This window comes from Asparagus officinalis, chromosome 7 (assembly GCF_001876935.1).
Source record: "Asparagus officinalis chromosome 7, Aspof.V1, whole genome shotgun sequence".
In the NCBI taxonomy this organism is placed as follows: Eukaryota; Viridiplantae; Streptophyta; class Magnoliopsida; order Asparagales; family Asparagaceae; genus Asparagus; species Asparagus officinalis.
Window position 1 is genome coordinate 67,822,476 of NC_033800.1, and position 23,817 is coordinate 67,846,292.

General features: G+C 37.2%; 2 protein-coding genes across 4 annotated transcripts; both read left to right on the plus strand.

Annotated features, from left to right (window-relative positions):
* LOC109849461 (syntaxin-132-like) lies at window positions 1,813-14,243 on the plus strand. Its single transcript, XM_020419293.1, has 13 exons — window positions 1,813-1,983; window positions 2,089-2,184; window positions 10,780-10,836; window positions 11,336-11,384; window positions 11,507-11,595; window positions 11,713-11,786; window positions 12,514-12,556; window positions 12,663-12,723; window positions 12,827-12,852; window positions 12,943-13,011; window positions 13,082-13,162; window positions 13,243-13,308; window positions 13,899-14,243. Exons 1-13 carry the CDS (start codon window positions 1,966-1,968, stop codon window positions 14,097-14,099), a joined length of 930 nt encoding a protein of 309 aa, XP_020274882.1. The 5' UTR covers window positions 1,813-1,965; the 3' UTR covers window positions 14,100-14,243.
* On the plus strand, window positions 15,414-21,938 carry LOC109849595. Of its 3 annotated transcripts, none has more exons than XM_020419447.1 (9): window positions 15,414-15,589; window positions 15,830-16,007; window positions 16,588-16,883; window positions 17,009-17,235; window positions 18,376-18,522; window positions 18,606-18,730; window positions 19,226-19,430; window positions 20,372-20,622; window positions 21,491-21,938. In XM_020419447.1, the coding sequence occupies exons 2-9, from the start codon at window positions 15,886-15,888 to the stop codon at window positions 21,657-21,659; spliced, it is 1,542 nt and encodes a 513-aa protein (XP_020275036.1). In that variant the 5' UTR covers window positions 15,414-15,589; window positions 15,830-15,885; the 3' UTR covers window positions 21,660-21,938. The 3 variants fall into 3 exon arrangements, with proteins under 3 accessions (XP_020275036.1, XP_020275035.1, XP_020275037.1); XM_020419446.1 differs by having other exon boundaries at window positions 15,838-16,007; XM_020419448.1 differs by lacking the exons at window positions 15,414-15,589; window positions 15,830-16,007 and having other exon boundaries at window positions 16,761-16,887.

The window sequence follows — 23,817 nt, forward strand, 5'->3', positions numbered from 1 at the left end:
ATTTTCCTAGTAATTTAGAATTCATACTTATAAAAATTTTATTCAAGATCCTACCTAAAAATAGAGACAAAAGAGATTATATCTAAAACCATAAACATGTAAGAAAACAAGTTTATTAAATAAATGACATTTAAAATTCAAAATATATGTTGTCATAGTTATAAACCTATAATTCAAATCTTATCAAAACACTTCATGGTGAATATATAAGAATACTACAGACGTGGGGATGTAGTGACGCCCACAACAGGCATAGCCTCCTCCACAACTGAAAGTTGTAGCAACTATATATCCCATAACTGACTTGTAGCCTACAAAAGAGTATCTTCCTCTAAATTTTGCATTTCCGTTTTGATGAATTATCCTCGTTTGGTACGCGGGAATGGACTCAAATGAGAATAGAATGGAAGAAGGAATGTAATGAAATTAATGTGAGAATGGAATGGTCATTCCCATTCTCACGTTTGAGTGTAATTTATAAAATGAAATGAGAATGAATGTATTTTAAAATTGTATATTTTATTGATTCCCACTTAAAGTGTAATTTATAAAATGAAATGAGAATGAATGTATTTTAAAATTGTATATTTTATTGATTCCCACTTAAGTGGGAATGCCCATTCCCTATCACTTCATTATGTATTTTAAAATTGTATATTTTATTGATTCCCACTTAAGTGGGAATGCCCATTCCCTATCACTTCATTAGGAATGCTCATTCCCACGTAAAGTGGGAATTGATGAGAAGTGAGAATGAGCATTCGAACTTCAAAAAAGAGGGTGTGTTTGGTAGAAAGGAATGAGAAGTGAGAATGATCATTCCATTCCGCCCCATTCCCGCGTACCAAACGAGGCCTAAATTCTTACAAGTACTCTGCTTGTATTCCGATGTTTGATAAGCTTTGTGGACATGGATCCTACCCGCTAGTAGGAGGAAACCCGCTTTTAATTATAACCGATGATTATTTCAGTTGACGATTATGATTTGTCTTTGTGGAAAAAGGCGATACAACCAACATTAAAAGTTAGAATCAACCACATAAATGGCGAACAACAGTAATCAAAATAGTAATCTCTTCGCTACTATCCACTCCTCTATAGTTAAAAGAGAATCCAAAGAATTATTGTTTATGCTACAGTAAATATTGTAGCGTGGTGAACTAAATATGGTCCTATGCACCCCCAAATACTGTTTATGCTACAGTAATTTACTGTAGCGTAATAGTAAATCAAATCTGCTTCTCCATTCTTGAAGTCACTATTCATTTATTATGCTACAATAATTTACAGTATCATAAACAGTAAAGCAAATCAAATGTATTAAAATTTAGTTGCTTCTTTAAATATAAAGAATTAGACATGATTTCTCAATCAAACATATTAAAACTTGGATCTTTTGATTTCTAATTTTAAGCATACAATAACTAAATTAAATGTATTAAAACTTAAAAAGATGCAAGTTTAAAATGCAGTGCTTAAAAAAATAGGAAGTCGTGCTTTGCACGGCGGCGGGCACTAGTTTAATATTATAGAAGACCCAAATTTAAAATCTATATGCTCATAAACTAATACCACGTGGCATGCATACATGTGCATAATTGAAATTAATGTTGGTGAAAAGACATGCTCCTAACGTCTGAGACGGCGAACGGTTGACGGACTCTTCCGCCTTCCCGCCAGGATGAACGGCTGATGTTGCATCTAGTCTGATCCGTTCAATGCAGGTTGCCACGTCACCCACAGTCCGAATTTAGCCTGACGAGCTCCCCTCTTTCCTCGTCTTAGGCCTTCATTCAAAAACTAGAGCTAAAAATAGCAACTTTCATGACAATTACCAAATAAAATCCATTTTTTTTGGGGAAATTTTTGTTGGGCTCGTCTCTTTCCTCTTCGGAAAAGAGCCTGAAACCCTAACCGCCTCTTTGATCATCTCTTTGGCCTCGCCGGCCAAACTTCCCGATCAAGATGTTCAATCTTATGACGGTGCATTTCGATTTTCATGATTCCTCTATAATTTCTCAAGATTTGATTTTTGGATAATTTTGTTTGCTACTCATGATGATTTTCTTTTTTAATTTTAAAAATTAGGAATCTTTTGAGAGGATCAAAGGGAAGTATCCAGGAGAGGGGGATGGGGATTCCGTTAACGGGTCTACGCACGGCATGAATGGCTTCTTCAAACAGGTATTTTTCAATTCCCTCCGACAATTCGTTGAAATTTTCTATTTTGATTATCTTTTATTATTAAATTCAATTCAGTAAATAGTTTTTTTTTTCCATATAAAAGAGGGTCTTAGCCAATGCATATAATACGAACAGCAGAACTCATTAATTCCAATTTTGGTTATCTCTTATTATTGTATTTAAATGGGATAAAAAAAGGTTTTTTTTTTTTTTTGAAAGAGAGAGTCTTTTGGCTCACATTATCATAAAAGTGAAAGGACATATATAATACGAAGATTAAGAGCAAAAAATTACATTTTTCTCTTAAAATGTGTGGACCGAAACTCCATGATCATGATAGGCCAAGAGTAGATTCTGAATCCTAAAAATAAATTCGCATATTTGTCTAACAAAGAGACAATCTAAAAATAGGTTTAACGAAGCAAAAACTGTAAAGGTTGGTGAAAATAGTTTTTTTGTATATGCTTATATCGAGAGATAAAAATACAAACCACAAGATATCTCTTTTTCTGGTTAAATGGGGTTAGTGACTCAATTGCAGGAAAATTTGAGGATAAATTGTACGGATGCAAGTACAAATATGAGCTATGAATCTATGATACAATACAAACATGCAAATTTACAATACCAGATACAAAAGTTAAATAATGCTTTATTATATATTTTGAAAATTGTAATTCAATCATGAACCAACTATGAATCCATCGTACATTTACCAAACGAAGTTCATAAGGTAACACATAACTAAGTAATAAGCTCAACATTGCATCCAATCCACAATAAAACCACATCTAAGTGAACTTATTACTTACAATTAATTATATACATACATACATCAACACGTGTGCGCGCGCGCACACACAAGAAAATTAAATGGAATAAAGTAGCTGGACCTCACATCTTCTAACCTGTTAGTTGCCTTTTTGATAAATGAGCCGTCACTTCATACACTTGACGCATACTAATTTTTGTAAGTACATATTACACAAGCACACTACTTGATTCGGTATAGATGGGGTGATTTCTGGTGTCAAATATGAAGTCTTACAAGTGAGAATAATGTATCATTGATATCTGATACAAATATGACTCCCTGTGAGAATAAACGATACATTGGACTTGGGTTTGTGTCTTGCATCCAGTTGAGCACTTGGTTTGCTCTACATAGGCTTGTTTGAGTCAAAAGTTGGTTTTGTCATGGAATTCATTATATCTTCGGTCGATTACAATAAATTCAAAAAAAAAGAGATAGCCTTTTTATAAGACCTCTTTTACACAACAAAATAAAAATTACAACTCTTGAGAAACAAACGCAGGATCGTTGTTTGGATCGCTGCTTGCGTGAGATCTTTGCCTGTGCCGGGAGCGCTTTGACTCGTGGACCACCAAGTCACAGATTCTGATTGAACCGTGAGGTGTTTATGATTCTGACTTTGTTTATCGAAGTGAGAAATTGAAACGATATCTTATCGAGGTAAGATAGTCGTTCTTCTTGAAATTAAGTCAAAGCTCAATTTCAAGGATTTGCCGGAGGCTCAAGAACTCTGCTCTCTCTCTGCTCTGAAGTGCTCCAAATGATCAGCTTTTGATCTCTGCTCGCAGCCCCTGCGAAAATGGCCTTCGTGGGGTATTTATAACCCTCTGGATGAACAATGCTCGCGAGACAGCATTTGCTGTCTCGGCGGGCGAGACAGTGTTTGCTGTCTCGCTTCGTTCATGGAACGAATCGAGAGGGGATTTTGGCTTTGGTCCTAACTGTTTAAAGGTTTGACCAAGATGGGAATTTGAGACGATCCTAACTGTTTAAAGGTTTGATCGTTCAATTTGTGGACCTCTCGTTCATGGAACGAATCGAGAGGGGATTTTGGCTTTGGTCCTAACTGTTTAAAGGTTTGACCAAGATGGGAATTTGAGACGATCCTAACTGTTTAAAGGTTTGATCGTTCAATTTGTGGACCTCTCGTTCATGGAACGAATCGAGAGGGGATTTTGGCTTTGGTCCTAACTGTTTAAAGGTTTGACCAAGATGGGAATTTGAGACGATCCTAACTGTTTAAAGGTTTGATCGTTCAATTTGTGGACCTCTCGTTCATGGAACGAATCGAGAGGGGATTTTGGCTTTGGTCCTAACTGTTTAAAGGTTTGACCAAGATGGGAATTTGAGACGATCCTAACTGTTTAAAGGTTTGATCGTTCAATTTGTGGACCTCTCGTTCATGGAACGAATCGAGAGGGGATTTTGGCTTTGGTCCTAACTGTTTAAAGGTTTGACCAAGATGGGAATTTGAGACGATCCTAACTGTTTAAAGGTTTGATCGTTCAATTTGTGGACCTCTCGTTCATGGAACGAATCGAGAGGGGATTTTGGCTTTGGTCCTAACTGTTTAAAGGTTTGACCAAGATGGGAATTTGAGACGATCCTAACTGTTTAAAGGTTTGATCGTTCAATTTGTGGACCTCTCGTTCATGGAACGAATCGAGAGGGGATTTTGGCTTTGGTCCTAACTGTTTAAAGGTTTGACCAAGATGGGAATTTGAGACGATCCTAACTGTTTAAAGGTTTGATCGTTCAATTTGTGGACCTCTCGTTCATGGAACGAATCGAGAGGGGATTTTGGCTTTGGTCCTAACTGTTTAAAGGTTTGACCAAGATGGGAATTTGAGACGATCCTAACTGTTTAAAGGTTTGATCGTTCAATTTGTGGACCTCTCGTTCATGGAACGAATCGAGAGGGGATTTTGGCTTTGGTCCTAACTGTTTAAAGGTTTGACCAAGATGGGAATTTGAGACGATCCTAACTGTTTAAAGGTTTGATCGTTCAATTTGTGGACCTCTCGTTCATGGAACGAATCGAGAGGGGATTTTGGCTTTGGTCCTAACTGTTTAAAGGTTTGACCAAGATGGGAATTTGAGACGATCCTAACTGTTTAAAGGTTTGATCGTTCAATTTGTGGACCTCTCGTTCATGGAACGAATCGAGAGGGGATTTTGGCTTTGGTCCTAACTGTTTAAAGGTTTGACCAAGATGGGAATTTGAGACGATCCTAACTGTTTAAAGGTTTGATCGTTCAATTTGTGGACCTCTCGTTCATGGAACGAATCGAGAGGGGATTTTGGCTTTGGTCCTAACTGTTTAAAGGTTTGACCAAGATGGGAATTTGAGACGATCCTAACTGTTTAAAGGTTTGATCGTTCAATTTGTGGACCTCTCGTTCATGGAACGAATCGAGAGGGGATTTTGGCTTTGGTCCTAACTGTTTAAAGGTTTGACCAAGATGGGAATTTGAGACGATCCTAACTGTTTAAAGGTTTGATCGTTCAATTTGTGGACCTCTCGTTCATGGAACGAATCGAGAGGGGATTTTGGCTTTGGTCCTAACTGTTTAAAGGTTTGACCAAGATGGGAATTTGAGACGATCCTAACTGTTTAAAGGTTTGATCGTTCAATTTGTGGACCTCTCGTTCATGGAACGAATCGAGAGGGGATTTTGGCTTTGGTCCTAACTGTTTAAAGGTTTGACCAAAATGGGAATTTTGTGAGGGAAGATTGATCTAAAGAGGTGATCGAATCTCATCTCAGCAAAAGAGTATTCAGAAGTTATAGTAAGAGTTTAGTGTTTATCACTTTGTTCATAATGATCGGGGTTATCCCTAAGAATATTACATTTAACATTCTTCCGGGAACTTCCCGTTACATGAATTATCCACCCCCAGCTTTCTTTGCAAAACTGGGTGTAACGAGGAGTACGTTATCCTCAGTCGCATGTTCGGGTTATCCTTAAGAATATAAGATTCTCCAGGAACTTCCCGTTATATGATTTATCCACCCCCAGCTTCCTTTGCGAAACCGGGTTTAACATTGTACTCAGTTGGATAATCGAGAAGCAGTTTATACTCATATACTCTTTGGAGTGTGAGGAAACAGTTTATACTCGTGCACTCACTGGAGTTGTATGGTCGTCTTTACTCGACTTCTTTCGTCGTTATGACGCCGGAGTCAATTAGGGCTTGGATCTTGTTTTTGAGTCCAAAGCAAATCTCAGTGGGATGAAGAACCCTTCTGTGGTACGCACAGTAGTTTGGATCCGTAATCCTCTTAGCTCCATCCTGATCTTTAATAGGTGGTAGCTCGATTTTGTCATTAGCGAGGAGGTATTCCAAGATGGCTGGAGCTTCATCATCTTCGAAAGAATATTCCTTTTGAAACCTCGGATCGAGAGTCGCATTCTCAACGATTGCAGATGTCATTGGTTGGCCTCTCTCAGCTTTCTTTCTTTTAAGAAAGTGCTCAGCTTGTTCACCCCGAGATTTTAACTCCTTCCAAGTTGTGGATGGCACGACCCCCAGAGCTTCCAGGACATCGATGGAGAGGTTATTGTGACATGTTTGCAGGATGAACTCCTCTGTAATAGGATCTCTGCAATTCATCGCCATGTTACGGAAACGCTTGACAAAATTGTCGACTGACTCTCCGTCTTTTTGCTTCTCATCCAAAAGGATTCCGATTGACACTTCGGTGTCATCATCGAAGAAGTTGCTGAGGAACAAACTTTCCATGTCATCCCAGCAATTGATGCTCCCTGGCTTGAGCCGTCGGTACCAATCGAAGGCGGGCCCACGAAGGGTGCCAACGAATGACCGGATCATTAAGGCCTCGTTTCCAGAGATTATGCCCAAATGAGACTTGAAATAAATCAAGTGTTGAATCGGCGAACTCTTCCCTTCAAACGGTGTGAAGTTAATCAGATTGAATTTGGTCGGGTATGGTATTGAATCCCATTCCCTCGGATAAGGACATGGAATACCCGTCTTCTTAACTTCTTGAGCCGTCATCAAAGCATTGATTTTGTCTTCAAGTTTTTGCATTTTCCCGTCATCGTCTTCATTTCTTTCTGAATGATGTCGAGTAAAGATAATTGGACCACCCCCAGTGAGAGGTGCTATTGAACCACCCCCAATATCGTTATTGGGAGGATCCGTTAAACCACCCCCAGCGTTATTGCCATTGGGAGGTGTATCAGCCATAATGACTTCATCCACCTCTGGATCACTGTCATCTACAACATTCCGAGTGTGGTGCTCATTTGTTGGATAGCTAACTCCATTTCTGTCTTCACTTCAGCTCTAATTTCTTCACGTTGTTTGGCTAGAGCTTCCTGAAGTATTTGAGTGAACTGATCAGCAGTGATTGTGAATACTTCTCTGATTTGTCCCGTGCTAGACCTTGTATCATCAGAAGCGATTGCAGAATAAGTGTCCGAGAATTCATCCTCCGAGGACATTCCTTCTTGCATTCTCTTATAGTCTCTGCGTCTGATGGCTCCTAATTGGAGTCGAGACATCCTTTGAGCAATTCTTAGATTGACTTTTCCTTTCGGGGAAAAGTCGGGATTTGAGTCACTTGAATGCTGTTTAGACTTTCTTCTATCAGCTACGTTGATGGTGACTTCAGGGAATTCATCATTTTGGACAGCTGCTCTTCTGGAAATGTCTCGGCTTAGGCTTCGACGATACAGAGACTCTTCGTGGGATGGCTTCTCGTTTGAAACAATCACATCCTGATAATGCTGCTTTAACGAGTCGCGCACAGGAACACCGAGGGTTTATTTCTCGAATAACTCTATTTCGAAAATTATTCACTACTCCAACTTGATAATACGATTTATCGGTATGATTTCCAAAAAATCGTATCGTCTGTTGACATGACCTCCCAGGTATGACGATATCATTTGGTGAATGCGTCTTCTTCTGGGGGTGTAAAACATTGTTGGCATTCTCAGGACAATTTATTTTTGTCTTTGAGCGACCCAAGGTTATGTTGGGAGTCGCACGTCTAAAACCACCCATTTGCGGGTATAGGGTCTTAACGGGCTCCGAATGCTGACTTTGCATAAGTCCAGATTTTGGAATCCAAACTTGGCGGGGTTTCGGTGGTTCTTTGGTCACCGTTTCCTTCCTCCTTTCTCGTCTTTGTTGTAAGAGAGCACGGGCATGGACAGCGTTTGCACGACGTTTTGTATACGTTCTTTGAGGTTTGAACGAGCCCTTTTGACTGTAGTCCATTCCTCCATCACTAACTTAGCAGAGATATGAGTGATTGGTCGTTGAGACAACTGAACCACTCGATGCCTCCTCGACTCTAGGTCCGCGTGGTAACGAACCCCGTCGGTTTGTTCCAAGGCTTTAGCCATTTGGCGAGCACGGCGTTGACGTTGTCTCTGACGAGCTCTTTTCGTCAATGCCGGCGGGCTTTGATTCGATGACTCTTCAACTAGATAAGAGCCATTGTGAGCAGAGGTGTTGCGAGTGAAATTCTCAGCAACAATCAAGCGAGAGTCTTCATTTTGTGCCTTCTTTGGCATGTAACTCTTCCTCAATTGTGAGATCCTCTCGTACTTGCGAGATAATGAAGATCTTGAAGAGGATGATGAGAGATATTCCTCAAACTTGGTTTGGTCGAATTCGTATTCGACCATGGATTCAACTGGAATCTTGATCGGCTGCGACACGACGGTCTCGGCAGCGAGACCGTTGGCTCCCACTGTGGTCGCCAGCTTGTTTGCGTCAAAAGTTGGTTTTGTTATGGAATTCATTATATCTTCGGTCGATTATAACAAATTCAAAGAAATAGTCTTTTTATAAGACCTCTTTTACACAACAAAATTAAAAATTACAACTTTTGAGAAACAAACGCAGGATCGTTGTTTGGATCGCTGCTTGCGTGGGATCTTTGCCTGTGCCGGGAGCGCTTTGACTCGTGGACCACCAAATCACAGATTCTGATTGAACCGTGAGGGGTTTATGATTCTGACTTCGTTTATCGAAGTGAGAAATTGAAACGATATCTTATCGATGTAAGATAGTCGTTCTTCTTGAAATCAAGTCAAAGCCTGATTATCAAGGATTCTCGCGAGACAGCATTTGCTGTCTCGGCGGGCGAGACAGTGTTTGCTGTCTCGCTGGCCGAGACAGTGTTTGCTGTCTCGCCCAGCGAGACAGTAAATTTGCTGTCTCGCTCAGCGAGACAGTAAAATACTGTCTACATTTCTGGCAGTTTTCGATGTAACTGCTTTCTCACGTTTCAAACTCCGTTATTTTGGCAGTTATCCACGTGATTCTCGCCCACGACGTTTCTCACGTTCTTGAACAGTTAGTGGCCACGTGTAGGGCAGTTACAAAGGTAGTTTTGACCATCTGAAAGCTGTTTCACGTTCGAGACAGTAAATTCTGTCTCGCACGGCGAGACAACAAAGACTGGCGAGACAGTAAAGACTGTCTCGCACGGCGAGACAGTAAAGACTGTCTCGCGCGGCGAGACAGTCAAGTCTGTCTCGCATGGCAAGACATTCAAGACTTGTGTTCTTCTGCCTTTTTGGATGATTTCCTCTTGAGCTGTATTTGGATATCTTTCAGCATTTTTTGACGCCTACAAGGCTTTGTGCCCTGTTGTAATTGGTTGCTAATTCATAGTTACACTACCTACATGCCAAAGAGGGTTATAGTCTATGCGATAAAAACTTGATGGCTAGTCAACATAGCTGATATCTTTTTTTTGCTATATTTTTTAAGCTCATGCAACTAAGCTTCAATTAAATTTTGGAAAAGATGCAAATAAACTAACCGGTAAGATAGTAGAATTTGGTATAACATAAGGAGAAGCATATTAAAGGGAAGGTGTCAGATGGACACAAGTAACAAATAACACAATGAGCAAAATCTTATGATAATCACAGGTGCATATTAGTAGGTTTTAGTTGGTAATACCACTGTTATAAATAGCGGTAAATAACCCCGCAATAGCGACGCTAATAGCGTTAGCGGTCCCTTCCCGCGATGCTATCGCCCGCTACGCTATCGTGCAATAACGATGACATATTGCGGAATATGTCTGTTCGCAAAAGTGGTCAATAGTGTGTCATAACGGTAAATAGTGAGCGATTACAATCGAAATTTACTTTTTGACTGCTATTTAAAAGCGGTTTGAGGCTTATTTTTTTAAAATTAAACTCAACCATTGACCATTGCATTCCACCGTCTCCTGTGATTTTTAGCATACTCCTGCCACCTCTCATAGCCTCTGACACCTACCTTGATACTTCCTCTCACCTCCTTCACCGTGGGCTCCTCTTAGGACAGTCATGTCACCGCTAAGCTCTTCTTCTCAAAGACGACGACTTTTTGACTCCTCCAGTCATCTTCGGTATTACGTGATGGTTACATGTCTATTTCATATTTAGGATCTCTTTAAATCATCCAATATGTACTTTTAGATTTCTTAGATTTTTTTTAATTTTTCTTTTTTAGTATTTATACATATCTAAATTAGACCGCTATTTGACTTTACGTTTTTTACCGCTATTTTGTCGTAATAGCCCGAAATAACCTTAGCGATGCCTCACCGCTACGCAACGCTATCCGCTATCGATAACCTTGGGTAATACTAACTTTGTTTGATACAATTACAAAGGTCAGTTATTTTTCAAGGGATATTGGAATAATGGGAGATAAGTAACAAATATATTACTCGTAAACTTGTCTTTCTTATTATTGTCTTTGATATTCTTCTTACATGTTCAATACATTGCTTATTCTAGGTGGCAGAAGTGGAGAAGCACATTGAGGAAGTAAGCACACAATTGGACAAGCTTCAGGTATGACACAAAATTATGATAACATACTTTTACTAAATCCTGATCAACCTTCTTCCATTTGAATCATGTGGTCTAATTGACTGCAGTTGATCACGAACATGAGGTTAAAAGTTTCACGTAATTGAATTCTTCATAATGCCAGTATTTTCAAAATGCATATGTATGTCTAATTTGCACATAAATCAAATTTCTTTGGTATCAAGCTATACTTTGAATGTGCCTAGTTGGGTGAATTAAGTGGCTTATATATCAAAATGCATATTACATTTTGATTATGGTCTGCAATAGGCAGTAAGTTGTAAAGTGGTTAATAGTGGCTAGGTGAATATGAATATGTACATGTAAATATATCTATATATGTATGTAATTAATCTAGAATGTTCACGTATAAGTGCCATACTTTGGTGCATTGTCATGCTAGTACAAATAACCATAAGCAAGCTACATACAAATTGCTTCAATGTTTCTTATGATTTCAAGTCTTATCATTTGTTCTTAGGCTGCAAATCAAGAATCCAAACAGGTGACAAAGGCCTCTGCTATGAAAGGTACATCAAACGGAACTTCAGTTTATATTTTTGTTCCTTTTAGGCGATCATAAAAGTAATGTTGTTTTAATTTAAGGATGTTAACTGTATATCACTTACACAAGCTTCTTCTTTTGTTTCAGCAATCAAGGAACGAATGGAGAAGGATATCGGTGAAGTTGCAAAAATTGTTATAAAAGTCAAAGCTAGCCTGGAAGCACTTGACAAAGATGTACGTGTTGTGTTTGCTTAGCTTCATATATAGTTTTGTACTATTAAGCTTGTTATTTATATCCATATTGATCTAGTTTTGTCAAGTTTATTCATGAAAGTATTTTTTTTCACTCAGAATTTAGCCAACAGGAGGAAACCAGGATGTGAAGCAGGGACAAGTGTCGATAGGTCTAGAACGGCAATGACTGCGTAAGTAAGTTACTACTGCTCATTCATTTGTTGGTTAAATCTCTAAGCTTTTAGTTTTCTTTCTTTTTGTTATACTCTACTTGTTGGATCCTAATGAACTTGATTGGATTTTCAGTCATAAAATTTTGAGCTATCACCCTAATATTCACTAGTATAGCATTGTGCTTCTTACTGTGATCAAACAGCTAAAGAGTAGTCTGCCTTGTTTTAAAGTTCTTATCCAATATTTATTTAAAATATAGTTAACGGTACAATATCAGTAAAAGATAGTGACATATCCAAACATATATCCAATTACATCTAATTTACCTGAATTTACATATATATTAACTCCACAAAGTATTGTATGTTATGACATCTTTGTTAGAAAAAGATACTCACTCGCATTTTTCTCATTTTCATGTAAAAGAAAAATTAAATTGAGCATAATTCCTCTTTTTCTCTAGTCTTTAGCCATATTTATTAATATTCAAACTAATATCAGAGGAATATCTGGATTCAGTTCGTATCAAAATTTGTATTCCTAATGTGGATATTGAGTTGGGATATACATAGCTGGATAAGTTATATTTTTCATTCAGTTCTGTTTGGGGGCAATTTCCTCCATTAAGTTAACCATGATCATATTCTTCTCGGTTGCTTCTAACTACGTTTCCATACCGAGCTCTCCCCAAATGCTCCTTGAGGCAAATTATCATTTTGCTCTATGATATATTTCATGTTGCAGGGCACTGAGAACGAAGTTAAAAGAGCGAATGTCCCAATTTCAGGTACATAATTTCAGCACATTTCACCTCTTCAGCTTTCAACCCTTTTCTTGTTTAATTTATGTGTATCATCCGCCAAGACTCAAGTTTCCCCTTAAATTCGTTCTAGATCCTGAGGCAAAATATCCAGGATGAATATCGTGAGGTTGTAGAGAGAAGAGTATTCACAGGTATGCTAATATCAAATTCACATACTGCACATCAAATGTATTTCACTAATGATAATGAACTCACCTATGGTAACGAATTTTTCTCCTGTTAATGCAATTTCAGTAACAGGAACACACCCTGGTGAAGAAGTAAGATAATCTTCTACCATTGAGTTTTGATTTTGGGCTTCTATGCTATTTCATATCATTCATGCTGCTACACGATTTGTATGGATTCAGACAATTGATGACTTGATCGAAACTGGAAACAGTGAAAAAATATTTGCAAATGCAATTGGTCAAGGACAGGTAGCTACACTATCAGATTCAAATTGATACTATATTCAAAAGATAGCTCTCACCGTCCAGATTTTTGTAGATTATGGATACATTGGCAGAGATTCAAGAGCGTAGAGATACTGTGCTCGAAATAGAGAGGATGCTTCTTGATCTGCATCAAGTATTATATTCCTAAAATAGGTCCTTGCACATTTAAAATTTGCATCATAAGGATTGATAGAGTGATAGCTAATTGTGCAGGCTTTCATGGATATGGCAGTAGTGGTCGATTCGCAGGGAGAAATGTTGGATGATATCGAAGCTCAGGTTTAGTATATTTTCGACATGAAAGAACCTTATATTTTTGTTGAAGTATAAATATAACTATTAAAATAGAACTTTGAAGATTTTTTTTCTTTTTGATACAATAGGGACCTTAGACCATTTTACTGACTTAGAGAATTGAAAAAGAGACGGCAAAACTTCAAAGATTTGATATAGTGGAATGGACTTTAACATGTTATCAAATTAGACCTTAATCCCGTCACTCATGCATTTAAAATTTCAAACAACCTCGAAGATTCTTGGCCCATTTTGGGATGATCCCAAAAATTTTCGTAATATCACTTGACCTCCAAAATTTTTGCATTTCTCTGAATCTAATTTAGATGACCGCCAAGCTTTTGCGGTTATGTGAAAAGGTTTTGGGGTTCAAGTAACATGACATTTCCAAACTTTTTGTAGTTATCTCAAAATGTGCCAAAATTCTTGGGGTGTTTTGTGAAATTTATCCTACAAATCTAGGTTTAGATCCATAACCCTTAATGCTCATCATAACTTAGAAATTCTACGACATTGGAATGAAGTTTTAAGAGTTTTTCATGTGCAAGTGACAAAAGTTCTCCTCTATTTCTTAGGTTGTTAGCTCGGTTGATCATGTTCAAAAGGCGACAATGAAACTCCAAGAAGCGAAGAAGATTCGAAACAATACGAGGAAATACTTGCTCATCGCCCTTATCGTCCTGATCGTTATCATAATCATTGCTCTCATTCCTCTTTTCAAAAAAGGTTCAGATGACCCAAGTCAACAAGCCCAAAATATGCCGAAGCAAACCTGATACGAAGCTTGATTTCCAACTTTGTGTTATTATTTTTCTATTTGTGCTTAATGGTTCTTCACATTTTCACCTGTATCATGCTAATATTGTAATATTACAACTCCATTGATGCGTATATAGTAATATTGGTATTATTTGTACAAATTTTTTTTTTCTGACGAGAATGATGTGACCGTAAACACAGTTTCTTTTTAATATTTGCTTTAAAGCACAAGTCAATAATATGGTTATCCATAATTTCCCTTGTTAATTAATGCCCTTTAGCTCACTATATTGGTAATGAGGTCGAACTAGATGATGATTTTATTTATTTATTTATTTATTTATTTATTTGATGGATATGATGAAATTTTAAATGATCCCAGTATGTTCTGTTCATCAAATTATATAATTGTCTCATAAGCAGATACTTGCACTGACATGTACAAAAAGATAAGGACATTTGGATACAACAAATCAAAAATTAAATGTGGGAAATCTTCACTGGTACCATGATTAAATAGTTTTCCTTATCATAAATGTTCTAAAAATTGTACATCAATTATGAAGTGAATTTAGATATATTAGAAATTTATAGATGATTAATTTCATGAAAATTGTATTGAAATTATTCGCACAGTCGTGACTATATTCAATCCCAGCGACTATGAACTAAATCTAAATATATTAGAAATTTATGGATAATTTCATAAAAAATAAATTAAGATAAGTTACAGATTCGTAACTATATTTAATCCCAACCAAACAAGATATCCAGACCGAACAAGCAAAGAGAAGGGAAAATTTATAAGATTAACAATTTCTAAAATATGTCCCGGACAAACAAAGCTAGAATTGAGCTCTATAGAAAATCATATAGGCAATTGGGATACTGTCTGACCCAGCTTAAATTTCTGATGCACGTATTATTAGTCAATGTCGTCAGGTTGTCTATCAGTATCAGTATATACTACTATGTTAATAACTGATATTTGATATGAAAAATTCCTCAAGGACCCAAAATATGGGACCAATAGAGGGGACAAGTGAGGTGGTTCCTCCTATTGGATAATGAGTTGGCCATCATTAATGATGACCAACTCATTATCCAATAGGAGGGGGACACCTCATTTGTCCCCTCTATTGGTCCCATATTTTGGGTCCCTGTAGCAAAACTCATTTGACATATGCATCAAAATTCATGCTAGATCATGTATCTTCATCCCCATCTTCCTATTAATATTTTCACTAAAGGACACATTTATGATTTTTCTCCCCATGTGTCTTTTTCTTGAGTGTAGCTTATAAACCACACAGAACCTAAGAATTGAGATAACGTTCAGGTGGCCTGCTGGGATAAAAATCAATGTTTCGGCCCATCAAAGGCAACAGCCCATATCTTGTGAGCCCACAAAAGGCTCCACCCTCGCGAAGTTCTGTTCGAGCGCCGGCGTACCAACTACTAATCCACTGACGACGATGGAATCGAGGATGAGGAAGTCGAAATCAAGGTGAAAACACGAAACCCTAACCCTAATTCTTCAATTTCCGTTCTTCATAATCTAGCCCATTTGTGGATCCGCTTTGTACCCAGTCGATTTATGGTTTGATTCGTTGAGTTCGAGACTACTGGATCTTTTTGTTGTGAAGTTCACTGAAAATCTTTGATAAAAGTCAGTTTTGATACTCTTGGAGCTAAGCTTAGTATGTAGAATGCGCTTATTCTTTATGCGAATTTTTCCCCCTGCAAGTTGTTCAGGAAGCTGTTGAAATGATGGAATGCATTGGTTGAGAGAGAGAGATTTAGATGAAATTGGAAATGGCAGATTGTGCTGTTATACCGTCGTGTGCCCGTGTGTCAATCCGGAGAAATCGGTCCATGACGAACCTTTATGTTCCGAGGAGCACGAATGTGATTTCATCAAGAAGGTGGTTATCCTCTCTTTGTCATAATTTCGTCTGTTATTTGTTTGCAATTGTTAGGATAAGTTTGTAACATCTGTTTGATGTGGGATATCATAAGAAACAAACATTAATGATAACAAATACATATGCATGACTGTTTTCAATTTAAATCATCTTGTTTATAAATGAGTTAGGTGAAGTGCCATTTTCATGGGTCTGTTGGGGAATTTTGATATGGTTGAGGTGAAGTGATGATGCCTCATATAGACAATCTGAAAAGGCAGGTTTAATAGTAGGAAAAATCAAGGTGTATAGTAATATTACAACTTCATTGATGTAATATTATTTCCAAGAGAAAATGCCTCACGATTTTGATGTGGTTGAAAACTGTATTGTTTCCAAGAAAAACCAAGAAGGTATCGTTGCCCCGTGTTGCATTCATGCAATCTATGAAACATTTTTAGTACATAGTAATAGGTCATGTGGTTAGCATGAGAGGAAGAATATTTGTTGTAATTCTCGAGTGTCAATGACTTGACGAGAGTTAACTCATTGTTCATGTAAGGTTGCACCTTTAATGGTCTTTTTTAACTTGTTTGTACAGGACATGTCTATTCTTCAAGAATGCTTATTTTAGTTCTCGTGTTCCGTCACTTAGAAAAAGCCAAAGGCTGAAACCGCTTAGCAAGAGTTCCCTAAGATGTTATTGTTTAGGGGCATTGATGGATCCTGAGAGCATCGCACCATCAGGGTTGGCTTCTTATTATGACGAGGCACTTCTTGTCGTCAGTGTAATTTTTGCATACATGGCAGGAGCAATACCCCAGAATAGGATCATCCCTGGTACTGGAAGTAACAACATTGACCAGAATACTCCATCTTCGAGCTCGAACCCTTATGGTAGGTAAGAGTAAGTTGCCTCATTTTGTTGTCTATACTTATTATATGCATGTCTTATTTTTGTTACTTATGGGAAATGTACTTGTCATGTCAGTGTCACTTATATAGGACATTTTTCTGGGCAGAATCTTTCACAAATGATGACATGGGATCAAAGTCAAATGACTCATGGAGTGAAGTCAAAGGAAAATTGCTGGATGCTCTGAATGCAAATGAGCATGGTTATGGCTTCAGTAGTAAAACTGTGGAATCCGAAATTCATAGTAAAACATGTCCCTTAAGTTTGTTTGCGCTGGCTGAAGGTCCAAGATTGCGATTGCTTTCGGCCTCTCTGCAGCAACTCCAAAAAGAGGCAGGCACTGTCTCTTCTACCCTTTTATTTTTGTATCTTGTTGCATATCTTTACTAGTCCAATAATGTTACCATATTGAATCTGCAGTTGAGAACAATTAAGAATGATATGTCAGTGGTTAACTTAACAAAGGAGTTAACCCTAAGTAGAACTAATAGGAGAGTAAGGTTCATTTAGCCAACTCGGGAGTTTTGATATATTGGCTTTGTTGTTGTTGTGTGTGTTGAAATTGCTGTCTGGCTCAAGAGCTTTGAGTTTGTTGTCACATACGAACCGCTTAGTTGAAATTTGTGAAATTAAAATGCTGCAAGTGTAAGGTAGCATTTTATTAAGGCAATAGTTTAGCTTCTAATCCTTGTTTATCTGGTAATAATTTGATTGTGTAAAAGGTTATATGCTTGACTTGTTTGGCTTATAATTTTATTTATTTGCAATGGTGGAGATGATCTCATAATTATATCTTTGTTAAGGATTTCCATAAGATGATCTAAAATCATCCTGCACTTCAAACAATCTGAACTCTCTGCGTACTTGAAAAAAATGTGGTAGTAAAGCTGAGGTATAACAGTAGTTTTGTAAACAAACTTGACATTATCCTCATTTTAGTGTCAACTTATGATATGTTTTTCTGTAGCAACTTGAGAAAAGAAAAGTCATTTTACTATGTTTGCTTATTGTGAAAGTGTTCAAAGTTCTAACTCGAATATCTTAGTCCTCTGAATTACGATACTGCTCCTGAGCCTGTGGGTTATCTTTTGTTTCATTGGCCCAGTAGCTTAATTAGCAATTAATGGTTACGATTATATTTCATTTTTTAAAATTAGACCTGATTATCCATGTATTATTTTTCTGACGGCTTATTGTAATAGTTAAAAGCACATGAATTCTCTAGGTTGGATGAATTGCTTGCAGCCTTTTTGAATGACGAGTGTTAAACAGCAGTTTGTATCCTTTTTATTGCTGATACCATTTCATTTCTTTTCCTCTGAGATAATATCACTGGATAAGCCAATATTTTCCCCTTAGAGCTTTCATGTCAGCCATGTTCATATCAGCCATGAATTCGAGCTAAATTTTGTTTTCGGTTGGTGAATATCTTTCTGCTGTTATCTACCTAAATCTTGCCAATTGCATTGGCAGGTCAGTGATATCTCACTAGCACGTGAAACTGATAACAGGGATGTCTGGCTAGTGGTTGCATCAGAAGTTATAAAAGGATCAATTCGGCCAGCATGTAGCAAATGGCTGGAAGAGGAGCTTACCCTGGAAATTGGAGACTCTGACATGGTATCATAGAGAAGATTTGAAGCTTGACCATTTTTTCCATGATCTTCTCAATTTCCTACTGATAAGTGCCCTTTCCATTTCAGATGCTGATAAATCAAATTTCTGAGAAGTTGAAGGGAGATGATACAGTATTACAGAACATCGATAGATCAGGAAAGGAAGAACTATATGCCGATTTGCTGTTTTTCCTTAGATTTGGTTGTATCAGGTATTAGCTTTAGCTTCGACATTTTTTCCCCACAGCATTTCTTTTTCCATCAAAGAGTAGTCCTTTTTATTTTTTGACATATAGATTATATTACTTTTGATAGAAATTGAAATGATTCTAGTATCATGATCTAGTGCTTGTTCTCTACATACGGAAAAGGTTGTAAGTATGAAATAAGATTCCATGATCACATGGTGCAGGGCATCAGAAGCACCACACATGAGAGGTGTACCGAATGAATAACTTGTAATGTTAAGCAACTGCATTTTGTGTAACATGCATATCATATTAACACTACAAATTGCCAATATATGAACCCAACCTCTATCTTGATGATTTGCCTCTACCGGTACCCATTCCTTCTGTTTCATATAATTTATGTATTTCTTTATTCAGTTTGTATTGAATTTATTTAGGTTTGCTGTAATAAGAAATTTGCGTATAATGCTGATATTCGTTCTGTAATTTAATAATTATATTTGCTATTCTTATCAGGACTACATGCTGCTACGATTCCAAATTTCTAACACAACATGGGATTGATATTCTAGAAGATTTGGTGATTATGTTGGCGGATGGAATTGCTAGCACTTACCTAGAGCTTATTTCTGTGGACAGTAACATGTCTACTGAAATAAATGCCATGGGTTTAACTTTGTGTTCTTTGTCGACTAGAGAACTTCAGAGATTGCGTAATGAGGTAAACAGCTTACTGCCTAAAGACATTTCGTTAGGGTGCTGGTTATAGCATCAGATGTTAGCTTGTCACTTTTTTCATTTGCTATGTAAATTTCTGATGTCATTTTCAAGTTCATTTTTCTTCATGAATCATGCTCTTCAACATAAAGTCTATCACTGAATTAGATGAGGGTATCCACCTATTTATTGGACGACATTTATATAGTCTGGTGCATAGAGAGTTTCTATTGACCTTAGGTAAAGTGGATGGTTGACTACTCTTGAAGAAAATATAATTGGTTATCTTTGAACCTAATTTTAGCTTGTCATTTCATTGATTATAATTGGCAAGGAGCAGGTTCGGGCTTTGAAATCCAGTAGGTGATGTTTCACATCACCAAAGTTTTGCACAGAGTTAATAGAATAATGTTCTCAGATGTCTAAAGCATCAAGTTTCTGCACTCACCTCAAGTAGGTGTTGTCCTTTTTGTTTGTGTGTGTGCATGTGCACGCACGTGTTTCGTTGCTTCTATTTATTGGGGGAAATATCCTCATTTTTATCATTAATTTTTTTGGTGAATCATCAGAAGCCTACCAGTATATCATGGCTATAAATATCAAGTTCATCAGTGTCTATTTGTTGGTCTGAGCATGCTACAATATACAATACACCAGTGGCCATTTGTTTGTACAAGTCAGCTACGTAATATTTTTATTATTATTATTATTCAAATATGCCCTAGTCTACATGTGTTCTGATGTGGAGTTCATGTACTGAAAAAAAGACACTTTATGCCCTTTAATGTGCAATCTTGATTCTGGCCTCTATCATTTTCTTTCTTATGTGTTTGTCAAAAATGTGCATGCACTGTAAACGGACGGGGCATAGTAGATGCTGAATCAATGTTAGCATGGGATTATTACTGTTTCCTATATTAGGTTCCTGATTTATCTTTTTAATAGGTGGCACTAAACCGGTGGTTGCTGCAAAACTTTGAGTCAGTTGTCTCAATGTACGAGGATCGGTTTACGTTGTCTGTGTTCTGCAGCCAAAAACATGAGGATCCACTCGATAGTCAAAGTGAAAAATATACTTGGTGGAAGAAATTTACTTTCAGGAAGGCAGCGACACTGCCCTCATTGAATTATATTCTGATCAGTCCAGTTTCTTTGCCAGTCAAACGGACTAAGGAGCTAAGAGCCTTGATTGGATGGTAATTCATTGTTCATGTGAAATATTTATTATACATTAAGTGCACACATTCATTGAACAAAATAACGTATGTTCACCTTTTAAGTCTTTTGTTGGATATACTGATGCACAGAGAACGTATCACTCAAGTTGGCATCCATCTACCCACTTTTTCCACCCACCTGAGGCACAAAAACATGTAGCAGACTAACAGTTTGTATCAGATATATAGCTTCAAGCTACTTCACTAGATGATTAGTAATTTTATTTTAAAAATGTTCTGAGTGTTCTGATATATTCTATTATTTGGAAGCATACTAACCTGGCCCACGTGAGGTAGTGGCTTTACTGTTGTCTATACTTTCCATAACGGGAAAGGATGTGTAGTGTTAATCGTTGAAAACGTGCAGTAATTGTGGAAGGATTTATAAAAAGAGTTAACTCAAAGTTGGGAATTGAGAAGAGTTTATTTAGAGTATTAGTAAGGACATGAGATCAGCAACTGAACTGAAAGGATTTATTAGAGAATAGAGAATTAGGCAATTGTTGATTCTATTATCATCTTAATGTGCACCATTTTACAAGCCAAAGTTGCCTTGAAAGTACAACATCCTATACATTTTCGTTTTAATTTCAGTTGCATTTGAACACTTCCAAATCTAGTCTGTGTAATTGACTAACATCTTTTGGGAAGGTTGGTTTCTTAATTACTCAATAGTTTGCATTTTATTCATGAATGACAATTGAATTTGTCTTGATACTGAGCTTCGCAGTCATTTTGTACTTTTAAATCATCTTTTTTATCTCTGACATTTGAACAAACCATTTTGCTTAAAGGATCTTCGTAGAAGTAGACTATTATGCTGATTGTCAATGTTCTGTGGTTGCAGGAGGTACTACTTCAGCTTGTTTCTGGAATTTTCTGATATAATGATGCCTTTGGTAAAAACAATTTTCACCAAGGTCAGGAATGCTGTGTCTTTTCTTCTTATGTGTATGATTGGGAGATCTTTGGGGCTTATTTTCACCGGGATAAGACAGTCGTTGGGGTGGAGGTGAACTTTTTTTTGTGTGGATATTTTCCTTTTTCATTATTCTTCTTTTCATCTTTTACCGCAACATGTACCATTTGTGCACAATAGCCTGTGATTCTTCAAGTATAATGAAGAGGCTAAAAGAAAATAGTACAAGTACATTTCTTATATCATTACCGATGCTCACTCCTTTTTGTTGCGCATCCTTCTATTCTTTCGCATATGAAGTGAGCTTGTGAAGCAGTCGCCTTCTGATTGTGTGGAATAATGTGTTTATTCAAGGCATCAACTTTCTAACTTGTGATATTCTTGACCAATTCAAAGCAACTATTGATTATGTTTTTGTCTCAACTAAGATGATTATTGAACTCAATCGAGGTACTTACTGAATTTTCTTTTCTGAAAGGTATATATTGTGAGGTCTTTGTGCTTCCTTCATAGTTTCCTGTCTCAAGTTATCGAACTTCATGTTTCTCAAGTTATCGAACTTCATAATTATTTAGGAGGTCTTCTTTATTTGTAGTGCGCTATAAAACAAGTCTATAAATTGGGCTGGACGTATCTGTGGTAGAAGGCAAAATGTGGTATTAGCAACAATATTTGGGTATTTTTGTTTTTAAGCTTGTGAGCAAACTGCGGGGTTTGTAAATTTAATAACTATGTATGATATTGTATTACAAATCCCAGAAAAATACAAAGCAGTCAAGCACAGGTACAAAAACATATTGCGAAGGGAAAAAAGAGTATACACAAAATAATACGGTTTGACTTTTAGCCTACGTCTATGGGCAAACGACTAATAGAGTTTTACTCATTAATCACGAATATAGTGATGGAAGAACTCTCAAAACCTTAATTTTTTTTTTAATATCCTTAGCAAATTATGTGTGTTCTATGGAATTTTTAGAAGCCAATTAATTTTATCTTAGCAATAGTTGATTATTATCTTTTTTCTGAAAAGATAGATGAATATCGCATACTCCTGATACTCCCAAGGATCTTGCCTCCACTTTATCTTGCCTCTCTTTCAAATAAATGCTTGGTTTTCCCTTCTTAATTTTATCAAGTTCCTTCAAGTCAGGATATGACTTGTTTTTTCCAAGTTAAAAGTCTGTAACATTTGTTTTTTTCTTAGTAAAGAAAAAGGGGTCAGGAGGATGCTCACTTTTGCTAGGTGATTGGCTCAAGACTCAACCTGAATTTGCAGCTGGAGTCCTAAAGAGTGCAGATAAAGAAGCTAGTAGCCTACTACTAGGCTATAACTTTTCAGCCTTGTTCCAAATAATTATTGGAATCCTTGGCAGCTGTGGTTATTACTATAAAGATGCGACACAGGGGTGCGTATCAGTATTTCACTGCCGCGCGCTTGGATGGATCAGATCACCCCGACACATTTATTTATTTATGATAGGAATTATACTCATGATCTCTTAGCAGGGCTTTCTACATAATCTCTGATCAGATAGTGTCAGTTTCCTTTTTTTCGATCCTCTATCACCACCAAGGTTTGAAACTGGCATCAGGGCTCCACCAGATTGATAGATTGTCATACTAAATCTTGCATTATTACTAAAGAAATAGTTTGACCTTTGTTTGCCCAGAACCAAAAAAAAAAAAAAAAAGTAGACAATAAATGAAGAAAGGCGTGCATGATGTGTTGGACCTGTAGATGCATGGTGTGCTCTGAAGAGCAACCGTTTGTCTTTTCTTGCTGATATCGATTAATACAGAGCCCAGGAATCTCCCTTTTGCTTTTCTTTCCTGAATAACTCTGCACTTTTTCAAACTGGAAGGCCAATCGCAGAAAATTTTTGCCCTCTTTGCATTGCTGCCTATTAGTGTTATTTCAAGAAAAATTCCCTAATGACCCAAAATATGGGACCAACAGGGCGACATGTGAGGTGCCCCCTCCTATTGCATGGCCAGCTCATTATGCAATAGGAGGGGACACCTCACCTATCCCCCTGTTGGTCTCATATTTTTGGTCTTTGTAGCAAAGCCCGGATTAATTTCACAGTAATGTTTCCCAACCACGCATGAGGTGTCTCTGATTCAAAACTGGATTAGAGCAAATAGTAGTCTCTTTTTGTGCGTGTGAGTGTTATCAAATTATGACATCGATGGAAAGTTGACACAAACACATAATTTCCCACCTCAGTTTTCTCCCTCCTGTAGGATTCACA